The following is a 24,956-nucleotide window of genomic DNA, read 5'->3' on the forward strand; positions in this document are numbered from 1 at the left end:
GGAACTGCTTTTCTTTTCAAAATGCTGGGCTCCTATAGCTACTATAAGTAGCGCAGTGCTGAATAGCAAAAATGGCCTGATCATGAAGGGGGAAAATATGTGTCCTCTGGCTGGAGAAAAAAAGGCCCTCAGGATGGTAGTTATTGAAGGTCTCACTCATGGGTTTATGGGTGACCTCCTATACGTAAGTGCACCAGTGCCCCTTTACTGCAGCTGTTGGGTGGTCTTCCATCCCCATTGATGTTGTCTCACCTGCTGCTTCACCTGTAAAGCCCTATCATCCCACCTGCTAAGATACTGGAGTAGTCAGGATTTTTTCCCACACTCGCTGTTTCTAGAAAGAAATGTCAGGTCTTTTTGGGCAGCCATGACTGGAAATATGGAAATGCCCCTATCATGGGGTTCTCAGAAGATCCTTGAAATTCCATCTCCAAATATTTGCCCTGCAACCGGGACGCTGGCCCTCTGCTGTATTCTCCCTCTTTTACATGGCTAATCTTCCACCAGCACATCCTAGAGGTGGAACACGCTGAAAGAGGAGGGATGACTCCATGTTCCATATGTCCTGGGGTATGATGCCCCAACCTGTTCGTTATGGCTGCTCCAAAGCAGTAGATGTGGACTGCATGCAGATGGTGAGGAGACCAACGTTAACTGTTCCACCACCTGAGCCTTCTTTGGATGAATATGAACATCAAAGATCTTACAAAACTGCATGGGAAGGTTTTCATCAAGATAGTTATGTTTCATTGAGCAAATGTCTCCTACGCAGAGACTCGTTGTGACAAATCACCATTAAATTCATAATCAGTTTTGCTGCAAAACCAAAGGTTCCAAAATCCCTCCACTCATCCCGCTCAGGAATATATTTCTGTCCCCCTTGGTGGGAGTGGAGGTGACCCCTCTATGAGGACATACAGTCCATACACACCCAGCACAAGGCCGGGATCACACTACCAGACGGTTCTCGGGGCTGCAGTTCCTCTGAGGTCCACAAGGTGGGAATCTCACTTCTACCCAGACAGGAAGTCTCTATGGAAAACAGGAAGTGATGTAAGCTATAAATAGGAAGTAGAGAGGAGACATTGCTGGAAGTGGCAGTAGAGGAGGTAATAAGATATTATTTTATATTTACACCTAGTAACCCCCCGTCATGTCCATCCTCCACTGTCACGTCCGTCCTCTTCCTCCATCATCGCGTCCGTCCTCTTCCTCCACCGTTGCGTCCGTCCTCTTCCTCCATCGCCACATCTGTCCTCTTCCTCCATCGCGTCCGTCCTCTTCCTCCATCGCCACATCTGTCCTCTTCCTCCATCGTCGCATCCGTCCTCTTCCTCCATCGTCGCATCCGTCCTCTTCCTCCACCGTCGCGTCCGTCCTCTTCCTCCACCGTGGCGTCCGTCCTCTTCCTCCATCGTTGCGTCCATCCTCTTCCTCCATCGCCACATCTGTCCTCTTCCTCCATCGTCGCATCCGTCCTCTTCCTCCATCGTCGCATCCGTCCTCTTCCTCCATCGTCGCATCTGTCCTCTTCCTCCATCGCCACATCTGTCCTCTTCCTCCATCGTCGCGTCCCTCCTCTTCCTCCATCGTCGCGTCCGTCCTCTTCCTCCACCGTCGCTTCCGTCCTCTTCCTCCACCGTCGCTTCCGTCCTCTACCGTCGCTTCCGTCCTCTTCCTCCACCGTCGCTTCCGTCCTCTACCGTCGCTTCCGTCCTCTTCCTCCACCGTCGCTTCCGTCCTCTTCCTCCACCGTCGCTTCCGTCCTCTTCCTCTACCGTCGCGTCCGTCCTCTTCCTCCACCGTCGCTTCCATCCTCTTCCTCCACCGTCGCTTCCGTCGCTTCCGTCCTCTTCCTCCACCGTCGCTTCCGTCCTCTTCCTCCACCATCGCTTCCGTCCTCTTCCTCCACCGTCGCTTCCGTCCTCTTCCTCCACCGTCGCGTCCGTCCTCTTCCTCCACCGTCGCGTCCGTCCTCTTCCTCCACCGTCGCGTCCGTCCTCTTCCTCCACCGTCCCGTCCGTCCTCTTCCTCCATCGTCGCTTCCGTCCTCTTCCTCCATCGTCGCTTCCGTCCTCCATTGTCACATTTTGTCCTCTTCCTCCATCGTTGCAGTGATGCTATATTGCCCCAAATATTGGTCGGCCTGCCTTTCCACGCACATAACCATTAATGGTCTCCCAGTCTTAGTCCGTAGGGTTCAATATTGAGTTGGCTCCGCCCTTCCCACACACATGACCTTTAATGGCCACCCAGTCTTAGTCCGTAGGGTTCAATATTGAGTTGGCCCCGCCCTTTGCAGCTATAACAGCTTCAACTCTTCTGGGAAGGCCGTCCACAAGGTTTAGGAGGGTGTCTATGGGAAGGTTGGACCATTCTTCCAGAAACACATTTGTCAGGTCAGGCACTGATGTCGGGGGAGGAGGCCTGGCTCGCAGTCTCCGCTCTAATTCATCCCAAAGGGGTTCTATGGGGTCGAGGTCAGGACTCTGTGCAGGCCAGTCAGGTTCCTCCACCCCAAACTGGCTCCTTCATGTCTTTATGGACCTTGCTTTGTGCACTGGTGTGCAGTCATGTTGGAACAGGAGGGGCCATCCCCAAACTCTTCCCACAAAGTTGGGAGCATGAAATTGTACAAAATGTCACCTTAAGAGTTCCCTTCACTGGAACTAGGGGGCCAAGCCCAACCCCTGAGGAACAACCCCACACCATAATCCTCCCCCCCCCCCCACCAAACCCACCAAACTTTACACTTGGCACAATGCAGTCAAGCAAGTACCGTTAAAATGGCAACTGCCAAACCAGACATGTCCATCAGGGAAGCGTGATTGGTCACTCCTCTGCTCTAGAGTCCAGTGGCGGCGTGCTTTACACCACGGTATCCAACACTTTGCATTGCACTTGGTGATGGAAGGCTTGGATGCTGCTGCTCGGCCATGGAAACCCATTCCATGAAGCTCTCTACACACTGTTGTTGGGCTCATCTGAAGGCCAAACCAAGTTTGGAGGTCTTTAGTAGCCAGGAAATGTCACGGATGGACTTATTGCCCAGGTGGCCACCTATCACGGGACCACGCTTGGAGTCACTGAGCTCCTGAGAGTGACCCATTCTTTCACCAATGTTTGTAGAAGCAGTCTGCATGCCTAGGGGCTTGATTGTATACACCTGATTCCATGGAGGGGATTGGAACACCTGAATCACATGATATGGAGGGGATTGGAACACCTGAATCACTTGATATGGAGGGAATTGAAACACCTGAATCACATGATATGGAGGGGATTGAAATACCTGAATCACATAATTTGGAGGGCGGGGCCAATACTTTTGGTAATATAATGTTTATATAATAGAGGAATAGATCTTTTCATCTCAAACAAAACTTTTAGAATATAGACATACCCAAATCTACATCTACAATGTACCCACCAACCCCATCCACAAGCAACTAATAAAAGTTATATTATACATTAGGAAGGACTGATAAGGTGAAAAGGTCATTTATCGAAAAGCAACCCATCTGAAGAACATGTACCAGCCATTCCAGTCCATGGAGGAGTGGGAGTATTTAGAAGGACACAAGGACCTCTACAAGGACGTCATGATGGACAATCAGCCGCCCCTCACATCACCGGGTAAGAGGAGACTTTATTGGAAAGGAGAGAGCAGTACGGAGGATCCACCTAGATCCCCCATCATCTGATAAACACATAGAAACAATGGATTCAGTCAGTGTGTGTGTTTCCTACAGATGGATCCAGTCATGGGAACCCACCAGAGAGATGTCCCCGTCCTCTGTATTCCCGGGATTCCACACAGGAAGGTCACACCATCCCTCACCATCATCAGGTAGATGGATCCAGTCATGGGAACCCACCAGAGAGATGTCCCCGTCCTCTGTATTCCCGGGATTCCACACAGGAAGATCACACCATCCCTCACCATCATCAGGTAGATAGATCCAGTATTTAGTCTATTTGGATGGTGACACTGGTTGTGGAGTGTTGCACTAAATCACTTTTTTGGAGTGCTGATTTGTCACGGGTGGGAGTTTAGGAGGAATCACTTTTAGTTTTCACGAGTGTTTTTCTCTGTTGTAATGATAATGCACTATATTGAGTTTATTTCTTTTGAGGTATCCTGATTTGAGGTTCCTGGATTGAATAATCAGCAAAGTGGAATAGTCCTCAACGTTTGAAAAAGCACTATATATTGAAAAGCACTATATATGGACTCATATGTGGACATTTGCTGATATATGTTGTTGCACTGTTGGGGGTGGTAGAGGGAGCATCGAAAAGATAGTATTTGTATTTTGTTTACACTTTCAAGGGTGAGAGTGATACTTTTCGTAGGGATATTTAGAGTTTGTATTATATCTATATTTAAACACCAGGGGGTGTTGGTCACTCTAGGGCAGGGTATTTTATATTTATTTTTTATATTTATTTATATTTATTTGGTTTTGAGTAATTATAAAGTAAAATGGAAATATTTAATTTTATGGAAAACAGGAAAGTAAATTTGGAAGAAGTGTTCACCACTACACAATCTGTTTTGGATGAAAATTTAGAAATATTGGTGAAAAAAGTAGGCCATGTAATGGAAAAAAAGCTCCAACTCTGGTGGGATATAGTGACCTTCGAAAACTATATTTCGGAGGGGATTGTTCCCCGAAGGCTTAGATGGGAGATAGGACCGAATGATGGTTTATTTGATGAGGCCTCTATGGCAGAGTGGAAAGATTTTCTTCATACATGTGAAAAACAATTGATATATTTACTAATTGAGAGGAAGAAAAGAAAGTTGGGGGCAGTAGAATCCAAATTAGGGGAATTAAAGAAAAAAGTGGAAGTATATAAAGAAAGAAAGGAATACAATGACTTAATGAAAATTCTGCATGAACAATTGAATAAAAAAGATGGTGAGATTAAAAAGAAAAAACATAAGAAATTTGTTAGAGACATGGGAGATTTCCAGTGTCAGAAGGTATATAAATGGCAGGATGTTAAGATGGGACAGTGTGTTTCAACTGAATCCTCTCCTGCTTCTTCACATATGGGGGATACAGCAGGGAATAAGGATATCCGCCCGTTGGGGGGTGTTACCAAAAAAGGTTCCCCACCGTATAAAGGTAAACAGAGAGAATATAGATCTCCATTAAAAAATCATGGAAGAAGTAACCATAAAGGTGGGAGTCCTTCTAGGCAAATGTATAATGTCCCAGTTTTTAATAGATTCCAACCTTTTGAAGGATGGAATGGGGAGTACTATAGTCCTAGGTATAATAGAAATATGGGAAATGGAAATTTGGGAAATGTTCAAAGTGGGTACAGAGGTCATCCACCCTGGGGTCCACCTCCTCAGAGACCACTCAACTTCCCGCCCCCACCCCCACCCCCTCAGAGACCATTCAATTGTCCACCCTATTGGGGGAAAGGAGGACCAAGACATCCTCCAAACAATTACAGGGACAATTGGGAGGGACATGTTCCCCAAAATTGGGAAGAGGGAGAGAGGAATCCGGGAAATATGGAAAAGGGGAAAGAGAGCGAAAACAAAAGGAAAAGGAAAGAAACTTAGGAGAAGGGATTTACAATTTAAGTTCCCATCCGCTGACTGAAAATGAAATTAAGGTATTGGATAATGGCTTAAAGTTCGCTCCGAAGGCAAATCTAAATAAGTTTGAAACATATATTGATGTAAATAGATTTATTAGAAAACTAAATATTAAGAAATACTTTGCGTCGCTACCAGGCCCATCCCTATCCGCTAATCATATTAGTAGATCATCGTTTGTGCATAGTGATTTGAGGAATAAATCCACCTTCAATCCGACTAATTCGAAAAATCAGAATTTGGAGGTCTTTAAACAAATGGTGGTTGAGGATCTATATGGATTGAGCTTTCGAAAATTTAGAGAGGAAGAATTGTTCCATCAGGGCCTTATGTCACTAAAGAAGAAAAACAATATAGTGATTAGACCAGCGGATAAGGGTGGAGGGGTTGTTATTTTGGATCGAAGCAGTTATGAGGAGGAGATGAGGGAAATTTTAAGTGATACAGAAACGTATAAGAAAATAGCAAAAAATCCTATTAATTTATATAAAAAGCAGCTCCATAAAATAATAAATAAAGCCAAGGAAGATAAAATCTTAAATGAAAAAGAAGCGAGATATCTTATCCCCACATATTGTAAAACACCTTTTATGTACATATTGCCTAAAATACATAAGAGCCTTAAAAACCCCCCAGGAAGACCCATTATAAATGGCATTGACTCCATTCATTCAAGGATAGGGCAGTACGTCGATTTTTTTCTTACAGCCAATAGTTAAAAATATGCCCTCATACCTGAAAGATAGCCAGGATGTGATCAACCTTTTGGAAGGAATGGAGGTATCAGAGGAGACCATCTTTATTACTATTGATGTGAATTCATTATACACTAGTATAAAGCATAATGACGGAATTACAGCTATTAAATGGGGTTTACAAAAATATACGAATCTACATAGAAAACAAAGAAAATTGATCTTGCAGCTTTTAGAATTTAGTATGGGAAGAAATTATTTTTGGCATCAAGGAGATTTCTATGAACAGATAAGGGGTGTTGCAATGGGCGCGAAGTTCGCGCCCAGCCTGGCGAATATCTTTTTGGCTAGGTGGGAATGGAAGGAAATTTATGGAAGACATTGGGAGGGATTAAAGATTTGGAAAAGGTTCATTGATGACATCTTGGTGGTTTGGGAGGGAACGGTGGAAAATTTGGAAAGATTTTTAGATTTTATTGGAAAAAATGAATTTGGATTGGGATTTACTCAGAATATTTGTGAACAATCGGCCAACTTTTTAGATCTTAATATCTTTAAATATAATAATAGAATATATTTTAAAACTTTTTTTAAAGAGACAGATAGGAATGGATTTATCCCTTCAAATAGCTGTCATCACCCTCAATGGATTGAGGGAATCCCCAAAGGTCAGTTCTCGAGGATCATGAGGAATTGTTCGAGACTGGAGGATTACATCACACAATCGAATATTATTAAAGAACGTTTCATACAGAAAGGTTATGAGCCTATAAAATTAGAGAAGATTAGGTTTCAAATGAGTAAAAATTATTTGGGGGAGGGGAAGATCAAAAAAGAAAATAAAGCAAAAGAGGAAAATAAAAAAGTTGAATATGCTTTTATCTCTCGTTTTAATTGTCAGTATAGAGAGGTAGAAAAGATTTTTAATAGATATTGGCCGATTTTAAAAAAAGATGTCACATTAGGTTCCCTTCTTCCAAGTAGACCACCTTTTATCTACAGGAAAAATAATAATTTAAGGAATAGTTTAGTGAAAGGGGTCATCTCACCTCCTAATAAGAATAAAATGAGGCTGTTCAATTTGACAGGGTTTTTCCCATGTAAAAAGTGCAAGATATGCAAAACCACGAATATTAAAGACAGAAAGATTGCGGACTTTATGTCATATAACACAGGGGAAAGATTTGAAGTAGAAAAATTTATTACATGCGGTACTAAATATGTTACCTACCTGTTAGAATGTCCTTGTAAATTGCAATATATAGGCAGGACAAAAAGGGCCCTATCTGAAAGATTGAAAGAACATGTAGGAAATATCGCTAAAGGGAAAAGTAATCACAACGTGGCCAGACATTTTAAAGAATTCCATAATTCTGACCCTAGTGGATTGAAGTTTTGTGGGATTGACATGGTAGAATCTCATTGGAGAGGGGGGAATAGAATTCAGATGCTCTCTCGGAATGAAACATTTTGGATCTATCAATTACGCACTTTAAAACCTAGAGGTTTGAATATAGAACTGGATCTTAATTGTTTTATTTCTGATTTTTAATATCGTTAGGGAGGTTGGCTGAAATTGGAGCTGCAGGAGACAATATTATATATATTTTTGGATAATTTTTTATTGTATGGGGTATATAAGAATTTTAAACTTCTTTGGGTCCATAATCTTATACTGCTTTGTGTCCATATCATATTTTATTTGGTGAGAGGGAATTATATATATATATATACAGTCATGGCCGAAATTGTTGGCACCCTTGATATTTTTCCTGAAAATCAAGTATTTCACACAAAAAAGGTATTGCATTAACACATGTTTTGCTATACACATGTTTATTCCCTTTGTATGTATTGGAACAAATATAAAACAGAGGCAGAAAAGCAAATATGACATAATGTCACACAAAACCCCAAAAATGGGCTGGACAAAAGTATTGGCACCCTTAACTTAATATTTGGTTGCACACCCTTTGGAAAACATAACTGAAATCAGTCGCTTCCTATAACCATCAATAAGCTTCTGACACCTCTCACCCGGAATTTTGGACCACTCTTCCTTTGCAAACAGCTCCAGGTCTCTCTTATTGGAAGGACACCTTTTCCCAACAGCAATTTTAAGATCTCTCCACAGGTGTTCAATGGGATTTAGATCTGGGCTCATTGCTGGCCACTTCAGAACTCTCCAGCGCTTCTTTGCCATCCATTTCTGAGTGCTTTTTGACGTATGTTTGGGGTCATTGTCCTGCTGGAAGACCCAGGATCTTGGACGCAAACCCAGCTTTCTGACACTGGGCCCTACAGTGCGACCCAAAATCCTTTGGTAATCCTCAGATTTCATGATGCCTTGCACACAGTCAAGGCACCCAGTGCCAGAGGCAGCAAAACAACCCCAAAACATCATTGAACCTCCACCATATTTTACCGTAGGTACTGTGTTTTGTTCTTTGTAGGCCTCATTCCGTTTTCGGTAAACAGTAGAATGATGTGCTTTACCGAAAAGCTCTATCTTGGTCTCATCTGTCCACAAGACGTTTTCCCAGAAGGCTTTTGGCTTACTCAAGTACATTTTGGCAAACTGTAGTCTTGCTTTTTTATGTCTCTGTGTCAGCAGTGGGGTCCTCCTGGGTCTCCTGCCATAGCGTTTCATTTCATTTAAATGTCGACGGATAGTTCGCGCTGACACTGATGCTCCCTGAGCCTGCAGGACAGCTTGAATGTCTTTGGAACATGTTTGGGGCTGCTTATCCACCATCCGGACTATTCTGCGTTGCAATCTTTCATCAATTTTCCTCATCCGTCCACGACCAGGGAGATTAGCTACAGTGCCATGGGTTGCAAACTTCTTGATAATGTTGCGCACTGTGGACAAAGGCAAATCTAGTTCTCTGGAGATGGACTTGTAACCTTGAGATTGTTGATATTTTGCCACAATTTTGGTTCTCAGGTCCTCAGACAGTTCTCGTCTCCTCTTTCTGTTGTCCATGCTTAGTGTGGCACAGACAGACACACAATGCAAAGGTTAAGTGAACGTCTCTCCTTTTTATCTGCTTTCAGGTGTGATTTCTATATTGCCCACACCTGTTACTTGCCCCAGGTGAGTTTACAGGAGCATCACATGCTTGTAACATTCTTATTTATCCGCAGTTGTGAAAGGGTGCCAATACTTTTGTCCAGCCCATTTTTGGAGGTTTGTGTGACATTATGTCGAATTTGCTTTCTTTCCTCCCTTTTTTTGTTTTGTCCCAATACACACAAAGGGAATAAACATGTGTATAGCAAAACATGTGTTAATGCAATACGTTTCGTGAGAAATACATGATTTCCTGGAGAAATATCAAGGGTGCCAACAATTTCGGCCATGACTGTATATATATATATATATATATATATATTCTAATTTTAGTCCATGTAGGGGTTTCATTTTAGTAAGCAGACCTTAATATATTAATATTTTAGTATAGGATTTCAGTTTGTGAGTGATAATATGGAAGCAATAAGGGTAATTGGTATTTAGATTGATATATATATTTATGTTAATGTTAATATCATTATTAATGGAAGTTATGAGTGGTTAGTAGGATGTGATAATTTGTTGCTGTAATATTCTTGAACAATAGGGGGAGTAGGAGGGTTGGTGGATATATTCCCTATATTCATATGATCGTTTTTAGATAACTAGAGTATAGTTATCTATAGAAGTATTTTATTGGGAAAATAAGTGTATGTTTTTATTTAGAATTGGTTTTAGATGTATTAAATACGATTGTAGTCCGCCTTTCCGTATATTAAAGCCGTATCTAGAAGGCATAGGAAGTGGTGGCTGTTGCCATTAGTTAAGATGGAGGCTCGCTCTCTTTGCCAGTGCTGAGAGTAGGATAAGAGGAGCCGCACATTAGACGTCCGGAACCCTTGTGAAAAAGTCGGAAGTGACGAAACGCGTCAGAACGTACGGACGTAACAATACATTTTTTCAAACCGGAAGGAGCGGCACGGCCATCTTGAATTCTGGAGTTCAGCTATATGGACTGTGGGAGAGGATGGACGCTGGCGGTCTCTATGTAAGCTGTGAATAAATTTGTGAAATCCTTTTTATATACTCTACTGAGTCTTGTATTGTCTGCCCCCTTTGAGGAACGGGGAAGGTGAATTGGAAGCAGTAGGAAGCTTCCGGAGAGGGGGAATCTTTGGACTGCCTTGAAGGAGTTTTTGCTTGGTCTGCATTGGAAGAGGGTAATGGTATTCTATATCACAAGAAAGAGGGCACTATTTCATTTGGATGCATGTGATTTTCCATGAGAGGGTAATGGTATTTAGTCTATTTGGATGGTGACACTGGTTGTGGAGTGTTGCACTAAATCACTTTTTTGGAGTGCTGATTTGTCACGGGTGGGAGTTTAGGAGGAATCACTTTTAGTTTTCACAAGTGTTTTTCTCTGTTGTAATGATAATGCACTATATTGAGTTTATTTCTTTTGAGGTATCCTGATTTGAGGTTCCTGGATTGAATAATCAGCAAAGTGGAATAGTCCTCAACGTTTGAAAAAGCACTATATATTGAAAAGCACTATATATGGACTCATATGTGGACATTTGCTGATATATGTTGTTGCACTGTTGGGGGTGGTAGAGGGAGCATCGAAAAGATAGTATTTGTATTTCCACACAGGAAGGTCACACCATCCCTCACCATCATCAGGTAGATGAGGAACAATTATTGGTAGTTCTGATTTATACACAGCATGTTTGTTACAATGAATGTTTTATTATACAGTTGCAAGAAAAAGTATGTGAACCCCTTGGGATTACATGGAGTTTTGCATGAATTGGGCATAAAATGTGCTCTGAACGTCATCTAAGTCACAACAATAGAAGAACACAGTCTGCTGAACATAATACTACACAAACATTAGATGTTGCCATGGTTTAATTGCACATAACATGTAAACATTCACAGTACAGGGAGGAAAAAGTATGTGAGGCCCTAGCTTAATGACTTCTCCCAGAGCTAATTGGAGCCAGGAGTGAGCCAACCTTGACTCCAATCAGTGTGATGATATTGGATGTGTTGCTGACAGCTGTCCTGCCCTTAAAAAACACACACCTGTTTTGGGTTTACTGGTTTCAAGAAGCACTGTCTGATGTGAACCATGCCTCGCAGAAAAGAGCTCTCAGAAGTCCTACAATCAAGAATTGTTGACTTGCATGAAGCTGGAAAGGGTTACAAAAGTATCTCCAAAAGCCTTGATGTTCATGTGTCCACGGTAAGACAGACTGTCTACAAATGGAGAAAGTTTAGCACTGTTGATACTCTCCCTAGACGTGGTCATCCTGTAAAAATGACTGCAAGAGCACAGCACAGAATGCTGCATGAGGTAAAGAAGAATCCCAGAGTGTCAGCTAAAGACCTACAGAAATCTCTGGCACATGCTAACATTTTTGTTGACACATCTACAATAAGGAAAACATTAAACAAGAATGGAGTACATGGGAGGACACCACGGAGGAAGCCATTGCTGTCCAAAAAGAATATTGCAGCACGTTTGAAGTTTGCAGAAGAGCACCTGGATGTTCCACAGCACTACTGGAAAAATATACTGTGGACAGATGAAACCAAGATTGAGTTGTTTGGGAAGAACACACAACACTGTGTGTGGAGAAAAAAGGCACAGCACACCAACATCAAAACCTCATCCCCACTGTAAAACATGGCGGAGGGAGCATCATGGTTTGGGGCTGCTTTGCTGCCTCAGGGCCTGGACGGATTGTTGTCATTGATGGGAAAATGAATTCCAGAGTTTATCAAGACATTTTGCAGGAAAACGTACGACCATCTGTCCGCCAACTGAAGCTCCGCAGAGGATGGGTGATGCAACAGGACAATGACCCAAAGCATACAAGTAATTCAACAAAACAATGGCTGCAACAGCACAGAATACGCCTTCTGGAGTGGCCCAGTGAGAGTCCTGACCTCAACCCGATTGAAATGCTGTGACATGACCTTAAGAAAGCGATTCACACCAGACATCCCAAGAATATTGCTACACTGAAACAGTTTTATGAAGAGGAGGGGTCCAAAATGACTCCGGATCGTTGTGCAGGTCTGATCTGCAACTACAGGAAACGTTTGGTTGAGGTTATTGCTGCCAAAGGAGGGTCAACCAGTTATTAAGTCCAAAGGTTCACATACTTTTTCCTCCCTGCACTGTGAATGTTTACATGTTATGTGCAATTAAACCATGGCAACATCTAATGTTTGTGTAGTATTATGTTCAGCAGACTGTGTTCTTCTATTGTTGTGACTTAGATGATGTTCAGAGCACATTTTATGCCCAATTCATGCAAAACTCCATGTAATCCCAAGGGGTTCACATACTTTTTCTTGCAACTGTATATTCAGAGTGGAATCCTCGGGGATGATAATACTGATGTTAAAGAAGAGATTAAGGAGGAGGATGAGGAGGATGGAGTGATAGAGAAACTTTCAGATGGACACAAGGATATGATGGAGCCTCCAAATAAGAAAAACCCACCAGAGAGACGTCCCTGTCCTCTGTATTCCCGGGATTCCACACAGGAAGGTCACACCATCCCTCACAATCATCAGGTAGATGAGGAACAATCACTGATAGTATCATTAGGATCTGTACATTATCTGCATTGTTACCATTGATGTCATTTTTATTCTATATTCAGAGTGGAAATCCAATTGTGTCTAAAATTTATGTTAAAGAAGAGATAAAAGAGGAGGATGATGAGGATGGAGTGGTGAAGGACCTCTTTGAAGGACAAAAGAATATCTTTAAGGATAATATGTTGGAGCCACCTAATACCAGGAACCCACCAGAGAGATGTCCCCGTCCTCTGTATTCCCGGGATTCCACACAGGAAGGTCACACCATCCCTCACCATCATCAGGTAGGTGGATCCAGTCATGGGAACCCACCAGAGAGATGTCCCCGTCCTCTGTATTCCTGGGATTCCACACAGGAAGGTCACACCATCCCTCACCATCATCAGGTAGGTGGAGTTGAGGGTCGGGAACATAAAGTGATGGAACACTCTGACATGTGGAGACGATGTGTGGACTCTACAAGATGAGATGTTCTATGTGATCTCACATCATAAATCCTTCTATGTTACAGATGTTATTTTCTGCCATTCTGTTGGTTTAGGGTGAAGATCTGATGAACATGAAAGTTGAGGGTGAAGTAGAAGAGACGTATGTGAGGGATGATCAGCAATATATGGAGGAGGCTGGAATGAGGAGGACATTCATAGAGGAGGACACTCCTACAGAGATCAGCACAGGTGACCAGAATATATTCTTCTCTTATCTCTGCTCTGTTACCACCCCCCCAGTCCCCTTTGACAAGGTGGTGTAAATGTAGAAGTGATCTGGTAGGACCAAAGGCCCTTTGAAGAGGGGAGGAGTCCCAGCTGGTTGGGACATCCACAGAGAACATCTGTTCCCTCCTGTCTCCCTGATCCAGATGGAATCTTGATGGAAGTGAACTAACCCTCTCCTATCTATTGATGATGTTTTTCTATTTTTCCAGGACCCGCCATGGAGAAACCCTCAAAGGATCGTCTCACTTTATCTCCAGGTTGTAAAATGGAAGATGAGGACATCCCAGGAGATTGTGCCGGAGAAAAGACAATGAGTTCCACTATGGATGGTGGACTTCCCAGGGTGGAGAGACCATGGAGTCCCTCTGACTCTGAGCACCCTCGTACTGTGGGGGATGGGATTCAGGGGGAGAAGACGTTTCCCTGTCCTGAGTGTGGGAAATGTTTTAGCTCTGAATTAAGCCTTACTGTACATCAGAAATCTCACATGGGTGGAAAGCCGTATTCCTGTCCTGAGTGCGGGAATTTTTTTTCACGTAAGTCCACTCTTTCCAGACATCGGAGTTTACACACGGGCGAAAAACCGTATTCCTGCCCTGAGTGCGGGAAATGTTTTTTACAGAAGTTCCATCTTTACATACATCAGCAGTCTCACACAGGGGAGAAGCCGTATTCCTGCACTGAGTGCGGGAAATGTTATACACAGAAATCAGACCTTGTTAGACATCAAAGATCTCACACAGGGGAGAAGCCGTATTCCTGCCCTGAGTGTGGGAAATGTTTTTCACTGAAGTTCCATCTTGACACGCATCACAAGTCTCACACGGGGGAGAAGCCGTATTCCTGCCCCGAGTGCGGGAAATGTTATACACAGAAAGCAAAACTTGTTATACATCAGAGATCTCACACGGGGGAGAGGCCGTATTCCTGCCCCGAGTGCGGGAAACGTTGTTCAAATAAATCAGACCTGGTTAAGCATCAAAGATCTCACACGGGGGAGAAGCTGTATTCCTGCCCTGAATGCGGGAAATGTTTTTCAGAGAAGTTCAGTCTTTCCAGACATCAGAGATCTCACACGGGGGAGAAGCCGTATGCCTGTCCAGAGTGCGGGAAATGTTATATGCATAATAAAGATCTTGTTAAACATCAGAGGTCTCACACAATAGGGGCTTCTGTCCACAATTAATATTGACCTTCTCCATAAGTCGTTCTCTGGCTATGGAGGACATTTGGGATAAAGCCAACAAAACTTTGATCTACACTCACTGGCCACTTTATTAGGTCCACCTGATTAATTGCTTGGTAACACAAATTGCTAATCAGCCAATCACGTGGCAGCAACTCAATGCATTTAGGCATCTAGACGTGGTGAAGACGACTTGCTGAAGTTCAAGCCGAGCCTCAGAATGGGAAAGAAAGGGGATTTAAGTGACTTTGAATGTGGCATGGTTGTTGATGCCAGACGGGCTGGTCTGAGTATTTAAAAAACTGCTGATCTCTTGGGATTTTCCCACACAACCATCTCTAGGGGTTACAGAGAATGGTCCGAAAAAGAGAAAATAGCCAGTGAGTGGCAGTTGTGTGGAGGAAAATGCCTTGTTGAGGTCAGAGTAGATTGAGCAGACTGGTTCTAGATGATAGAAAGGCAACAGGAACTCCAATAACCCCTTGTTACACCCAAGGTATGCAGAATACCATATCTGAACGTACAACACGTCCAACCTTGAAGCAGATGGGCTACAGCAGCAGAAGATCACACTGGGTGCCAATCCTGTCAGCTAAGAACAGGAAACGGAGGCTACAATTCACACAGGATCACCAAAATATGACAATAGAAGATTGGAGAATCGTCCCAAAATATAAACCCCCCCTCCCTTCCCCACTCCACACGTCCTCTTCCCACCCCTCACCCTCCCCACCCCTCCACTCAGTGTCCTTCCCCTCTCTTTTTATAGTCCTGGGGTTTCCTTCCATTCCTATATGCTTTCAATTAATTTAACCTTCTTAAACTCCTCCCATTTTTTCCATTTTTCACAAAACCACTCCATTGTATCCTCATCTATATGATATAGTTCCTCCATTCTATATATCTGATCTACCTTTTTAATCCAATCCGTTGCTTTTGGTGCTTCTTGTCCCCCCCCCAAAAAAAATTTAGGAATCAAACTTTTTGCTGCGTTAATATAATTCAATAATCCAGACTTTTTATATTTTTCAACCGTTAGTTCTGTTCCATGAAAAAGACATATCCCGGGGACCTTTGATATTTTTATCCCAGTTATTTCCTGTATCTGGTGAATTATTTCTTCCCAATATTTTTGGATTTTACAACAATCCCACCAAATGTGACCCATTGTGCCCTGTTCCCCACACCCCCTCCAACATAAGGGTGATTTATCCCTATTCTGTCTGTGTGTTATATTTGGTGTCATGTACCACCTCGCCAAACATTTATAGTTCATCTCTATGTCTTCATACTTATATTACCGTGTGTTCACTTATAAATCTTTTTTTGTGTTTCTTCCTCTATCCTTAGTCCTAGTTCTCCTTTCCATTTCTCCATATACAGTTGTGTTCAAAATAATAGCAGCGTGTTGAAAAAAGTGAATAAAGCTGAAAATCCTTCTAATAGCTTTTATTTCCATACACACAAATGCATTGGGAACACTACACATTCTATTCCAAATCAAAACATGAAGAAAAATAGATCAAATTTGTGTTGTTCCTCTAAAAAAATTGAAGAAAAGTGAATATTAGACTGTTCAAAAAAATAGCAGTGTTTGTATTCTTCTTTACAAACTCAAACATTCACTATATAATCTGAAAAATGTTTGAAGATTTTGCTTTCCTTTGAATCACTTAATTAATATTTAGTTGTATAAGCACTGTTTCTGAGAACTGCTGTACATCTGTGTTGCATGGAGTCAACCAACTTCTGGCACCTGTGAACAGGTATTCCAGCCCAGGATGATTGGACTACATTCCACAGTTCTTCTCTATTTCTTGGTTTTGCCTCAGAAACTGCATTTTTGATGTCACCCCACAAGTTTTCTATTGGATTAAGATCCGGGGAATGGGCTGGCCACTCCATAACGTCAATCTTGTTGGTCTGGAACCAAGATGTTGCACGTTTACTGGTGTGTTTGGGGTCGTTGTCTTGTTGGAACACCCATTTCAAGGGCATTTCCTCTGCAGCATATGGCAGCATGACCTCTTCAAGTATTCTGATGTATTCAAACTGATCCATGATCCCTGGTATGCGATAAATAGGCCCAACACCGTAGTATGAGAAACATCCCCATGTCACGGATCGCAAGATCGCCGCCACCAACATGCGACAATCTCACGATCACGACGTCCAATATGTCACGACCGCGGCGTCAGGCCCCAGACCTTCTCAACAAACTCATGACCGAAGGACTGGCCGATCTAAAACTGCGATGTGACGTGCGTAACAATGCCACCCACACCCAGCGGCACCCTGCACAACAATTTTCCAGCTAATGGACAACGGATCGATGTGCCGTCAGCCTGAGCGATTGTTACTGGGTCGGGTTAATTACGCAACTAACCCTTTCACACTGCCACCACCTCCTTTTTGTACAGAGAAAGAGGAAACTCGCGTTATCAGTTAATACACTATAATGATTGAAATAATTGTCTGTATAAAACGGTCCACAGGCCGGTTATACAGAGATTAAAACAAACAGTAGCGTCTCTTCAAAGGCAGGGATTTGTGAATTGTGATTAAGAGCTATAGGAACAGTTCAACACTTTCATCAGAAGGATTTATTACTAAATGGGTCAAACGGGAAATAAAAATATTTACAAAGAAGATGTAACTACGATATATATATACATATATAAAGAACCATAGCACAGCAAAGAGATAATAGGAAGGAAGTTAAAGGGTTAAGTTACTCGCCAGTATGCCTTGGTTTGAAAGCAGATCCAAGTTGCAGAGCGAAAGGGTCTCCCCAGGTGGTATTGATGTTAAAATTGGAGATGTCTTTAACTTAACTTCTGAGGCCTGCTAGCCTGTTTTTAAAATGTCCCAGCAGGGGGGTGTCTCTGAGTAACTGACCAATACTTTAGGGAGGGATCGTCGGGCGGAACCCTAAATTAGAACCAACATCTTTCATAATTCATATTCTGGTCTATAGCTTCTCAGCTGCATGAGCGATAGTCCCCTCGTGGGTATATTATTACACCGACAAGTCTGAGGATTATTTAGATATGAATTATGAAATTATATGCTGCACAGTTCACAAGATCGATGTTTCTGCTTCCCTGAGCGTGCGAGACAATTTGAGTTACCTATTTTGCCTGCTAATCGTCCATCCGATGATATGTACGGCTTTTATGTGTGTCTCTCATATTCCAAGATATGGGACATAGGATAAAAATTGATTTGAGGAGTGTTCATTTAATTCTGTCACCTACGCTGCTGGGTTTTATGAGGTTACAATCTCTTTCAATTCCTGGGAAAACTGCCTTATCTCTGTTACGAGGTGAGAAATTACACAGGTTCTTGGGCAGAGAAGCTCTGTCTCTCTTGGGGGGCTTTGTAGCTCTGGGCCCCCTGCTGCTCTAGCCTGCCAGTGACCCACAACCAGATGTTGCTGTGGATGAACAGAGAGGAAAGGGGGGAGGATGCAAGAAATTATATTTCAGGATGGTTAGTCCCTTCGCCAAGATGGAGGTTGAAACCAAAATGGTTGAACCGCGTCCATCTCTGATGCGCGCTTTTGCTACACCCCATATCATGATGCTTGCGCAACCATGCTTCACTGTCTTCACAGTGTACTGTGACTTGAATTCAGTGTTTGGGGGTCGTCTGACAAACTGTCTCCGGCCACTAGACCCAAAAAGAACAATCTTACTTTCATCAGTCCACAAAATGTTGCGCCATTTCTCTTTAGGACAGTCAATGTGCTCTTTGGCAAATTGTAACCTCTTCAGCACGTCTTTTTTTCAACAGTGGGACTTTGCGGGGGCTTCTTGCAGATAGCTTGACTTCACATAGGCGTCTTCTAATTGTAACAGTACTCACAGGTAACTTTACACCTTCTTTCATCTTCCTGGAGCTGATTGTTGGCTGAGTCCTTGCCATTTTGGCTATTCTTCTATCCATTCGAATGGTAGTTTTTCGCTTTCTTCCACGTCTTTCAGGTTTTGGTTGCCATTTTAAAGCATTTGCGATCATTTTAGCTGTGCAGCCTATCATTTTCTGCACTTCTTTATATGTTTTCCCCTCTCCAATCAACTTTTTAATCAAGGTACGCTGTTCTTCTGAACAATGTCTGGAACGACCCATTTTCCTCAGAATTTTAGAGAGAAATGCACTGTAACCAGCATGTACAACATTTCCTGCCTTCCTTCCTTAAATAAGGGCAATAATTGCCACCTGTTTTTCAAAGAATGAATGACCTCACTAATAGAACTCCACACTGCTATTATTTTGAACATGCCCCTTTCAATTAGTGATTCAATTACACAGAATCAGCAGCATGCATGTCATGACTGTTGGGTCTGTTGGATTTCTATTACTCTACTACACCTGCTAGTAAATTATTTGCTATGTAGAAATATCATTACTACCAAAAACAGTGATTGATCAGGTTAGTGATGTCTACTGTATGTAGGAACCGTGTTTGTTACTAACTTAGTGAAAATGTTATATATTTTCGAAGTACTTCCCACCCCCCCGTGTACTAAACAAATGTTCAAATGGATTCCACTTTTCTTTCTTCCTTAACCCCTTCCCGCCTACGTCACACAAATATGCAGCCTCACGGAACTGGGCTTTTTTTCCGTGGGGGCCGCATATTTGCGTACCTGTCTTTGTGCTGGGAGCGCGCCGCTTGGCACACTCCCAGCATTGAGACCGCGGTGTCACTGAGAGTACCAGGACCTGTTCTAACGATCAGGACCCAGGACTCCCGGCTCACATGATCGCTGTGATAGCCTCTGATTGGCTATCACAGTGATCAGTCACTGTGCAGCCCAGCCCCCTTGTTTTTTTCTCTCTCTATGAATGGAGAAGAGAGATACATTATATCATTATATACATCCTATTAGACATTGTATCATTATATACATTCTATTATACATTGTATCATTATATACATCCCATTATACATTGTATCATTATATAAATCATAATAAACATTGTATCATTATATACATTCCATTATACATTGTATAATTATATACATCCTATTATACATTGTATCATTGTAGACATTCCATTATACATTGTAGCATTATATACATTCCATTGTATCATTATATACATCCCATTGTACATTGTATAATTATATACATTCTATTGTACATTATATCAGTATATACATCCCATTATACATTGTATCATTATATACATCCTATTATACATTGTAGACATTCCATTGTACATTGTTTCATTATATAAATCATATTATACATTGTATCAGTATATACATTCCATTATACATTGTATCATTATATATATCCTATTATACATTGTATCATTATATACATTCCATTATACATTGCATCATTATATACATTCCATTATACATTGTATAATTATATACATCCTATTATACATTGTAGCATTATATACATTCCATTGTACATTGTATCATTATATACATTCTATTGTACATTGTATCATTATATACATTCTATTGTACATTGTATCATTATAAACATTCCATTGTACATTGTATCATTATAAACATTCCATTGTAGTATAATTATATACATCCTATTATACATTGTAGCATTATATACATTCCATTGTACATTGTATCATTATATACATCCCATTGTACATTGTATCATTATATACATCCTATTGTACATTGTATCATTATATACATTCCATTGTATCATTATATACATTCCACTATTGTTTCTGGGCTGTACTCCGGGTACAAACAACAAATAACACACATATATGGTATCGATACGATCGTCAAGAGCTGGAGAAGTTATTTTGGGTTGTTGTTTAGTGGTAGATTATGGTCGTAATAAGAAACACGCAGCTAAATAAAAAGAAAATGATTTTTTTTTTACTATTTTGGGCCAGTTTTCCTTTGATAATAAAAAAAAATCAGGAGATATCCATTACCATTTACCACCAAATGGAAGCCCAATTTGCCCTGAAAAAAAAAACGCGGTATAATTCACCCGGATGTACAAAGTAGTTGTGATGATATGTACGGTTTTACTATCACATCTCAACGTTGCAGAATTGTGCTTAGGCATTTAGATTTGTTTTAACCTAAGGCGTGAAGGGGTTAAGGGCCTCGGGAGTTTTTCTCTAAAATGTTTCATTTGTAAATACTGCCACTCATCCACTATGATAAACAACTCCTTATTTTCTTTCATTTCCACTAAGGGGCAAATTATTTCCCCTTTCATTAGATCTCTTAACCATAAGCCTACAGGCTACTTCTACCCCCTTCCTGCCTACCGGGCACTTCTACCCCCTTCCTGCCTACAGGGCACTTCTACCCCCTTCCTGCCTACTGGACACGTCTACCCCCTTCCTGCCTACAGGGCACTTCTACCCCCTTCCTGCCCACCGGGCACTTCTACCCCCTTCCTGCCTACCGGGCACTTCTACCCCCTTCCTGCCTACCGGACACTTCTACCCCCTTCCTGCCTACAGGGCACTTCTACCCCCTTCCTGCCCACCGGACACTTCTACCCCCTTCCTGCCTACCGGACACGTCTACCCCCTTCCTGCCTACAGGGCACTTCTACCCCCTTCCTGCCCACCGGACACTTCTACCCCCTTCCTGCCTACCGGACACGTCTACCCCCTTCCTGCCTACAGGGCACTTCTACCCCCTTCCTGCCCACCGGACACTTCTACCCCCTTCCTGCCTACAGGGCACTTCTACCCCCTTCCTGCCCACCGGACACTTCTACCCCCTTCCTGCCTACCGGACACTTCTACCCCCTTCCTGCCTACAGGGCACTTCTACCCCCTTCCTGCCCACCAGACACTTCTACCCCCTTCCTGCCCACCGGGCACTGTCACCCCCTTCCTGCCCACCGGGCACTTCTACCCTCTTCCTGCCCTACGGTCACTTCTACCCCCTTCCTGCCCACCGGACACTTTTAACCCCTTCCTGCCTACCGGGCACTTCTACCCCCTTCCTGCCTACAGGACACTTCTACCCCTTTCTGCCTACCGGGCACTTCTACCCCCTTCCTGCCTACCTGGCACTTCTACCCCTTCCTGCCTACCGGGCACTTCTACCCCCTTCCTGCCTACAGGGCACTTCTACCCCCTTCCTGCCCACTGGGCACTTCTACCCCCTTCCTACCGGGCACTTCCACCCCTTTCCTGCCTACCGGGCACTTCTACCCTTTTCCTGTCTACCGGGCACTTCTACCCCCTTCCTGCCCACCGGGCACTTCTACCCCCTTCCTGCCTACAGGACACTTCTACCCCCTTCCAGCCTACCGGACACTTCTACCCCCTTCCTGCCAACTGGGCACTTATACCCCCTTCCTGCCTACAGGACACTTCTACCCCCTTCCTGCCTACCGGGCACCTTTACCCCCTTCCTGCCTACTGGGCACTTCTACCCCCTTCCTGCCTACAGGACACTTCTACCCCCTTCCTGCCTACCGGACACTTCTACCCCCTTCCTGCCTACCGGACACTTCTACCCCCTTCCTGCCTACCGGGCACTTTTACCCCCTTCCTGCCCATCGGGCACTTATACCCCCTTCCTGCCCACTGGACACTTCTACCCCCTTCCTGCCTACCGGCACTTCTACCCCCTTCCTGCCCATCGGGCACTTATACCCCTTTCCTGCCCAGGCCAATTTCCAGCTTTCAGCTCTGTCGCACTTTGAATGACAATTGCGCGGTCATGCAACACTGTACCCATATGACATTTTTATAGTTTTTTTGTGACTGATAGAGCTTTCTTTTGGTGGTATTTAATCACCTCAGGGTTTTTATTTTTTCTTAAACAAACCATAAACCACTGAAAATTTTTTCTTAGTTTTTGTTATAAAAGTTTGTAAATAAGTGATTTTTCTCCTTCACTGATGTGCGCTAATGAGGCTGCAGTGATGGGCACTGATAGGCTGCACTGATGGACACTGATAGGTGGCACTGATGGGCACCGATGAGGAGGCACTGGTAGGTGGCACTGATGGGCATTGACAGGCATCACTGATGGGCACTGAAAGGCAGCACTGATACATGGCACTGATAGGCGGCATTGACTGGCACTGTTAGGCGGCACTGACTGGCACTGATAGGCGGCACTGATGCGCACTGATAGGCGGCACTGACGCGCACTGATTGGCAGCACTGATAGGTGGCATTGATGGGCACTGATAAGTGGCATTGACTGGCACTGATGGTTGACACAGAAAGGCAGCTCAGATGGGCACTGATATGTGGCATTGATGTGCACTGGTAGGCACAGATATGTGGCATTGATGTGGCACTGATGAGCACTGGCACAAGGCACTGATGGACACTGACAGGTGGCACTGCTGGGGCTACACTGATCATCAGTGCCCTGATGATCAGTGTACATGTCCCCTCTGCAGAAAGCCGATTACTGGCTCTCCTCTCCTCTGTCAGCGTGACAGCTCGAGAGGAGAGAAATGCAGATAACCAGCATTTCCCTGTTTACATGTGATCAGCTATGATTGGACACAGCTGATCACATGACCGAGCCGACATCTTCGGCTCATTCCGTGATCGGTGATACGCTGTGTCTGTGGGACACAGTGCACCGCTGATCGCCACGCTGCACGCTCCCTGAGCCGTGCATGCGTGGTGAGAATGGGAAGACGTCATATGACGTCCTCCCAGAACGAGAGAACCACCTTTCATCCATCATATTACTATATGGCGGGTGGGAGGTGGTTAATTGTGCATCTCCTTTTCTTATCCACCTCCCTGAAACCCTGTGTTTACGATAGGCATCAACAAAGAATTAAAAACCCATCTCATCTGTTTATGCATTGTGTCCCAAACCCTGAAAACCGTTCTTGTAAATATACTTGTGCTCTCTTTCATTCCCCGACATTGAGGTGGCAACCATATTATCCTCTCCAAATGTGCTTTACTTAATGTGTTTTCTATATTTATCCAACTTTTCCCCTGTGCATTATGTATCCAGTCAAAAATTTGTGCTATCAATACTGAGTTATAATATCTTTTAAAACACCTAAACCACCATTTTCTTTGTCTCTAGTTAGAGCTTTGTGACTTATTCTAGCTTTTTTATTTCTCCATATAAAGTTTATCAACATTTTTTTCAATATCCTAAAATACAATCCTGGCAGCTTTATTGGGATCATCTGAAATTTATATAGAATTTTTGGAACAATTACCATTTTAATTAAGTTTATTCATCCTATTCAAGATATTCCCCCTATCCTGAATTTTCTCATTTCATCTTCATCATTAGTAACGGGATTTTTTTTTGCTTTATATAAATTGTTTAAGGGTACGGCTAAATTTATTCCTAAATATTTTTAATTTTTTTCCTTTCACAAAAAAGTAAACTCTTTTTGTACAGCTTTTTCCTCTCTTCTTGGCAGATTTATGTTCAAGATTTATATTTTAGTTGGATTAATCTTTAGGTTAGACAGCTCCCCATATTCCTTCAGTGCTTTTATTAAATTGGGTAAAGTTATCCTTGGGTTACCTACATAAAACAGCAAATCATCGGCATATGCCGCTACTTTATGTTCTGTCTCTCCTATCCAAATTCCCCTAATATCTGTATTTTTCCTTATTTTTTCTAAAAGGAATTCTATCACATACCTGGTGGTAGAGGCCAATGGAGAGAGGGCTTCCCTTGCGGCTAAGTTCCGGACTCCCCTGAAAGTGGGACAGCGGGAGTCAGGCCCAACGTGGCACGGGAGAGCGAGAGAGAGAGTATCCTTTAGCCTAGCCGAGGTCAGATTAGGGGTTCAGTAGAACAGACAGGTCCAAGTACAAGCCGAGTCGGTATCAGGAAGTCACAGGAAACAGGAACAAGGCACGGGGAGCTAGAGACCATCCAGCAACCAGAGGAAGTGATGAGGCTCCTTATAAAGGCCATCTGGCACCAGACTGAGGCTGATGTGTCCTTCTGCGGCCATGTAGAGTATTGGCAGAAATGCCAGATCTTCCAGAACTTCTGCCGTGGATAGGACCCTGACAGATTCTAAGGACAAGACAAACAGCAAAGGTTACAATGGGCATCCCTGACGGGTCCCATTATTCATCTTAAAGCTCTCTGATATTTCTCCATGAACCTTTATAGCCGCAG

The 24,956-nt window shown here is 43.1% G+C and overlaps 1 protein-coding gene across 1 annotated transcript in view; it reads left to right on the forward strand.

The window, feature by feature from the left end:
* LOC149443179 (uncharacterized) overlaps window positions 1-24,956 on the forward strand; it is a 43,395-nt gene that overhangs the window by 6,351 nt on the left and 12,088 nt on the right. The window contains exons 7-9 of the mRNA XM_089655805.1: window positions 3,855-3,952; window positions 13,491-13,626; window positions 13,875-14,839. Of these exons, the coding sequence (XP_089511931.1) occupies window positions 3,855-3,952; window positions 13,491-13,626; window positions 13,875-14,839 (1,199 nt within the window). The remainder of the gene's footprint in view (window positions 1-3,854; window positions 3,953-13,490; window positions 13,627-13,874; window positions 14,840-24,956) is intronic.

The sequence above is a fragment of the Staurois parvus genome, unplaced genomic scaffold (genome assembly GCF_062004578.1).
Source record: "Staurois parvus isolate SC_StPar_1 unplaced genomic scaffold, SC_StPar_1.0 ptg000874l, whole genome shotgun sequence".
Taxonomy (NCBI): domain Eukaryota; kingdom Metazoa; phylum Chordata; class Amphibia; order Anura; family Ranidae; genus Staurois; species Staurois parvus.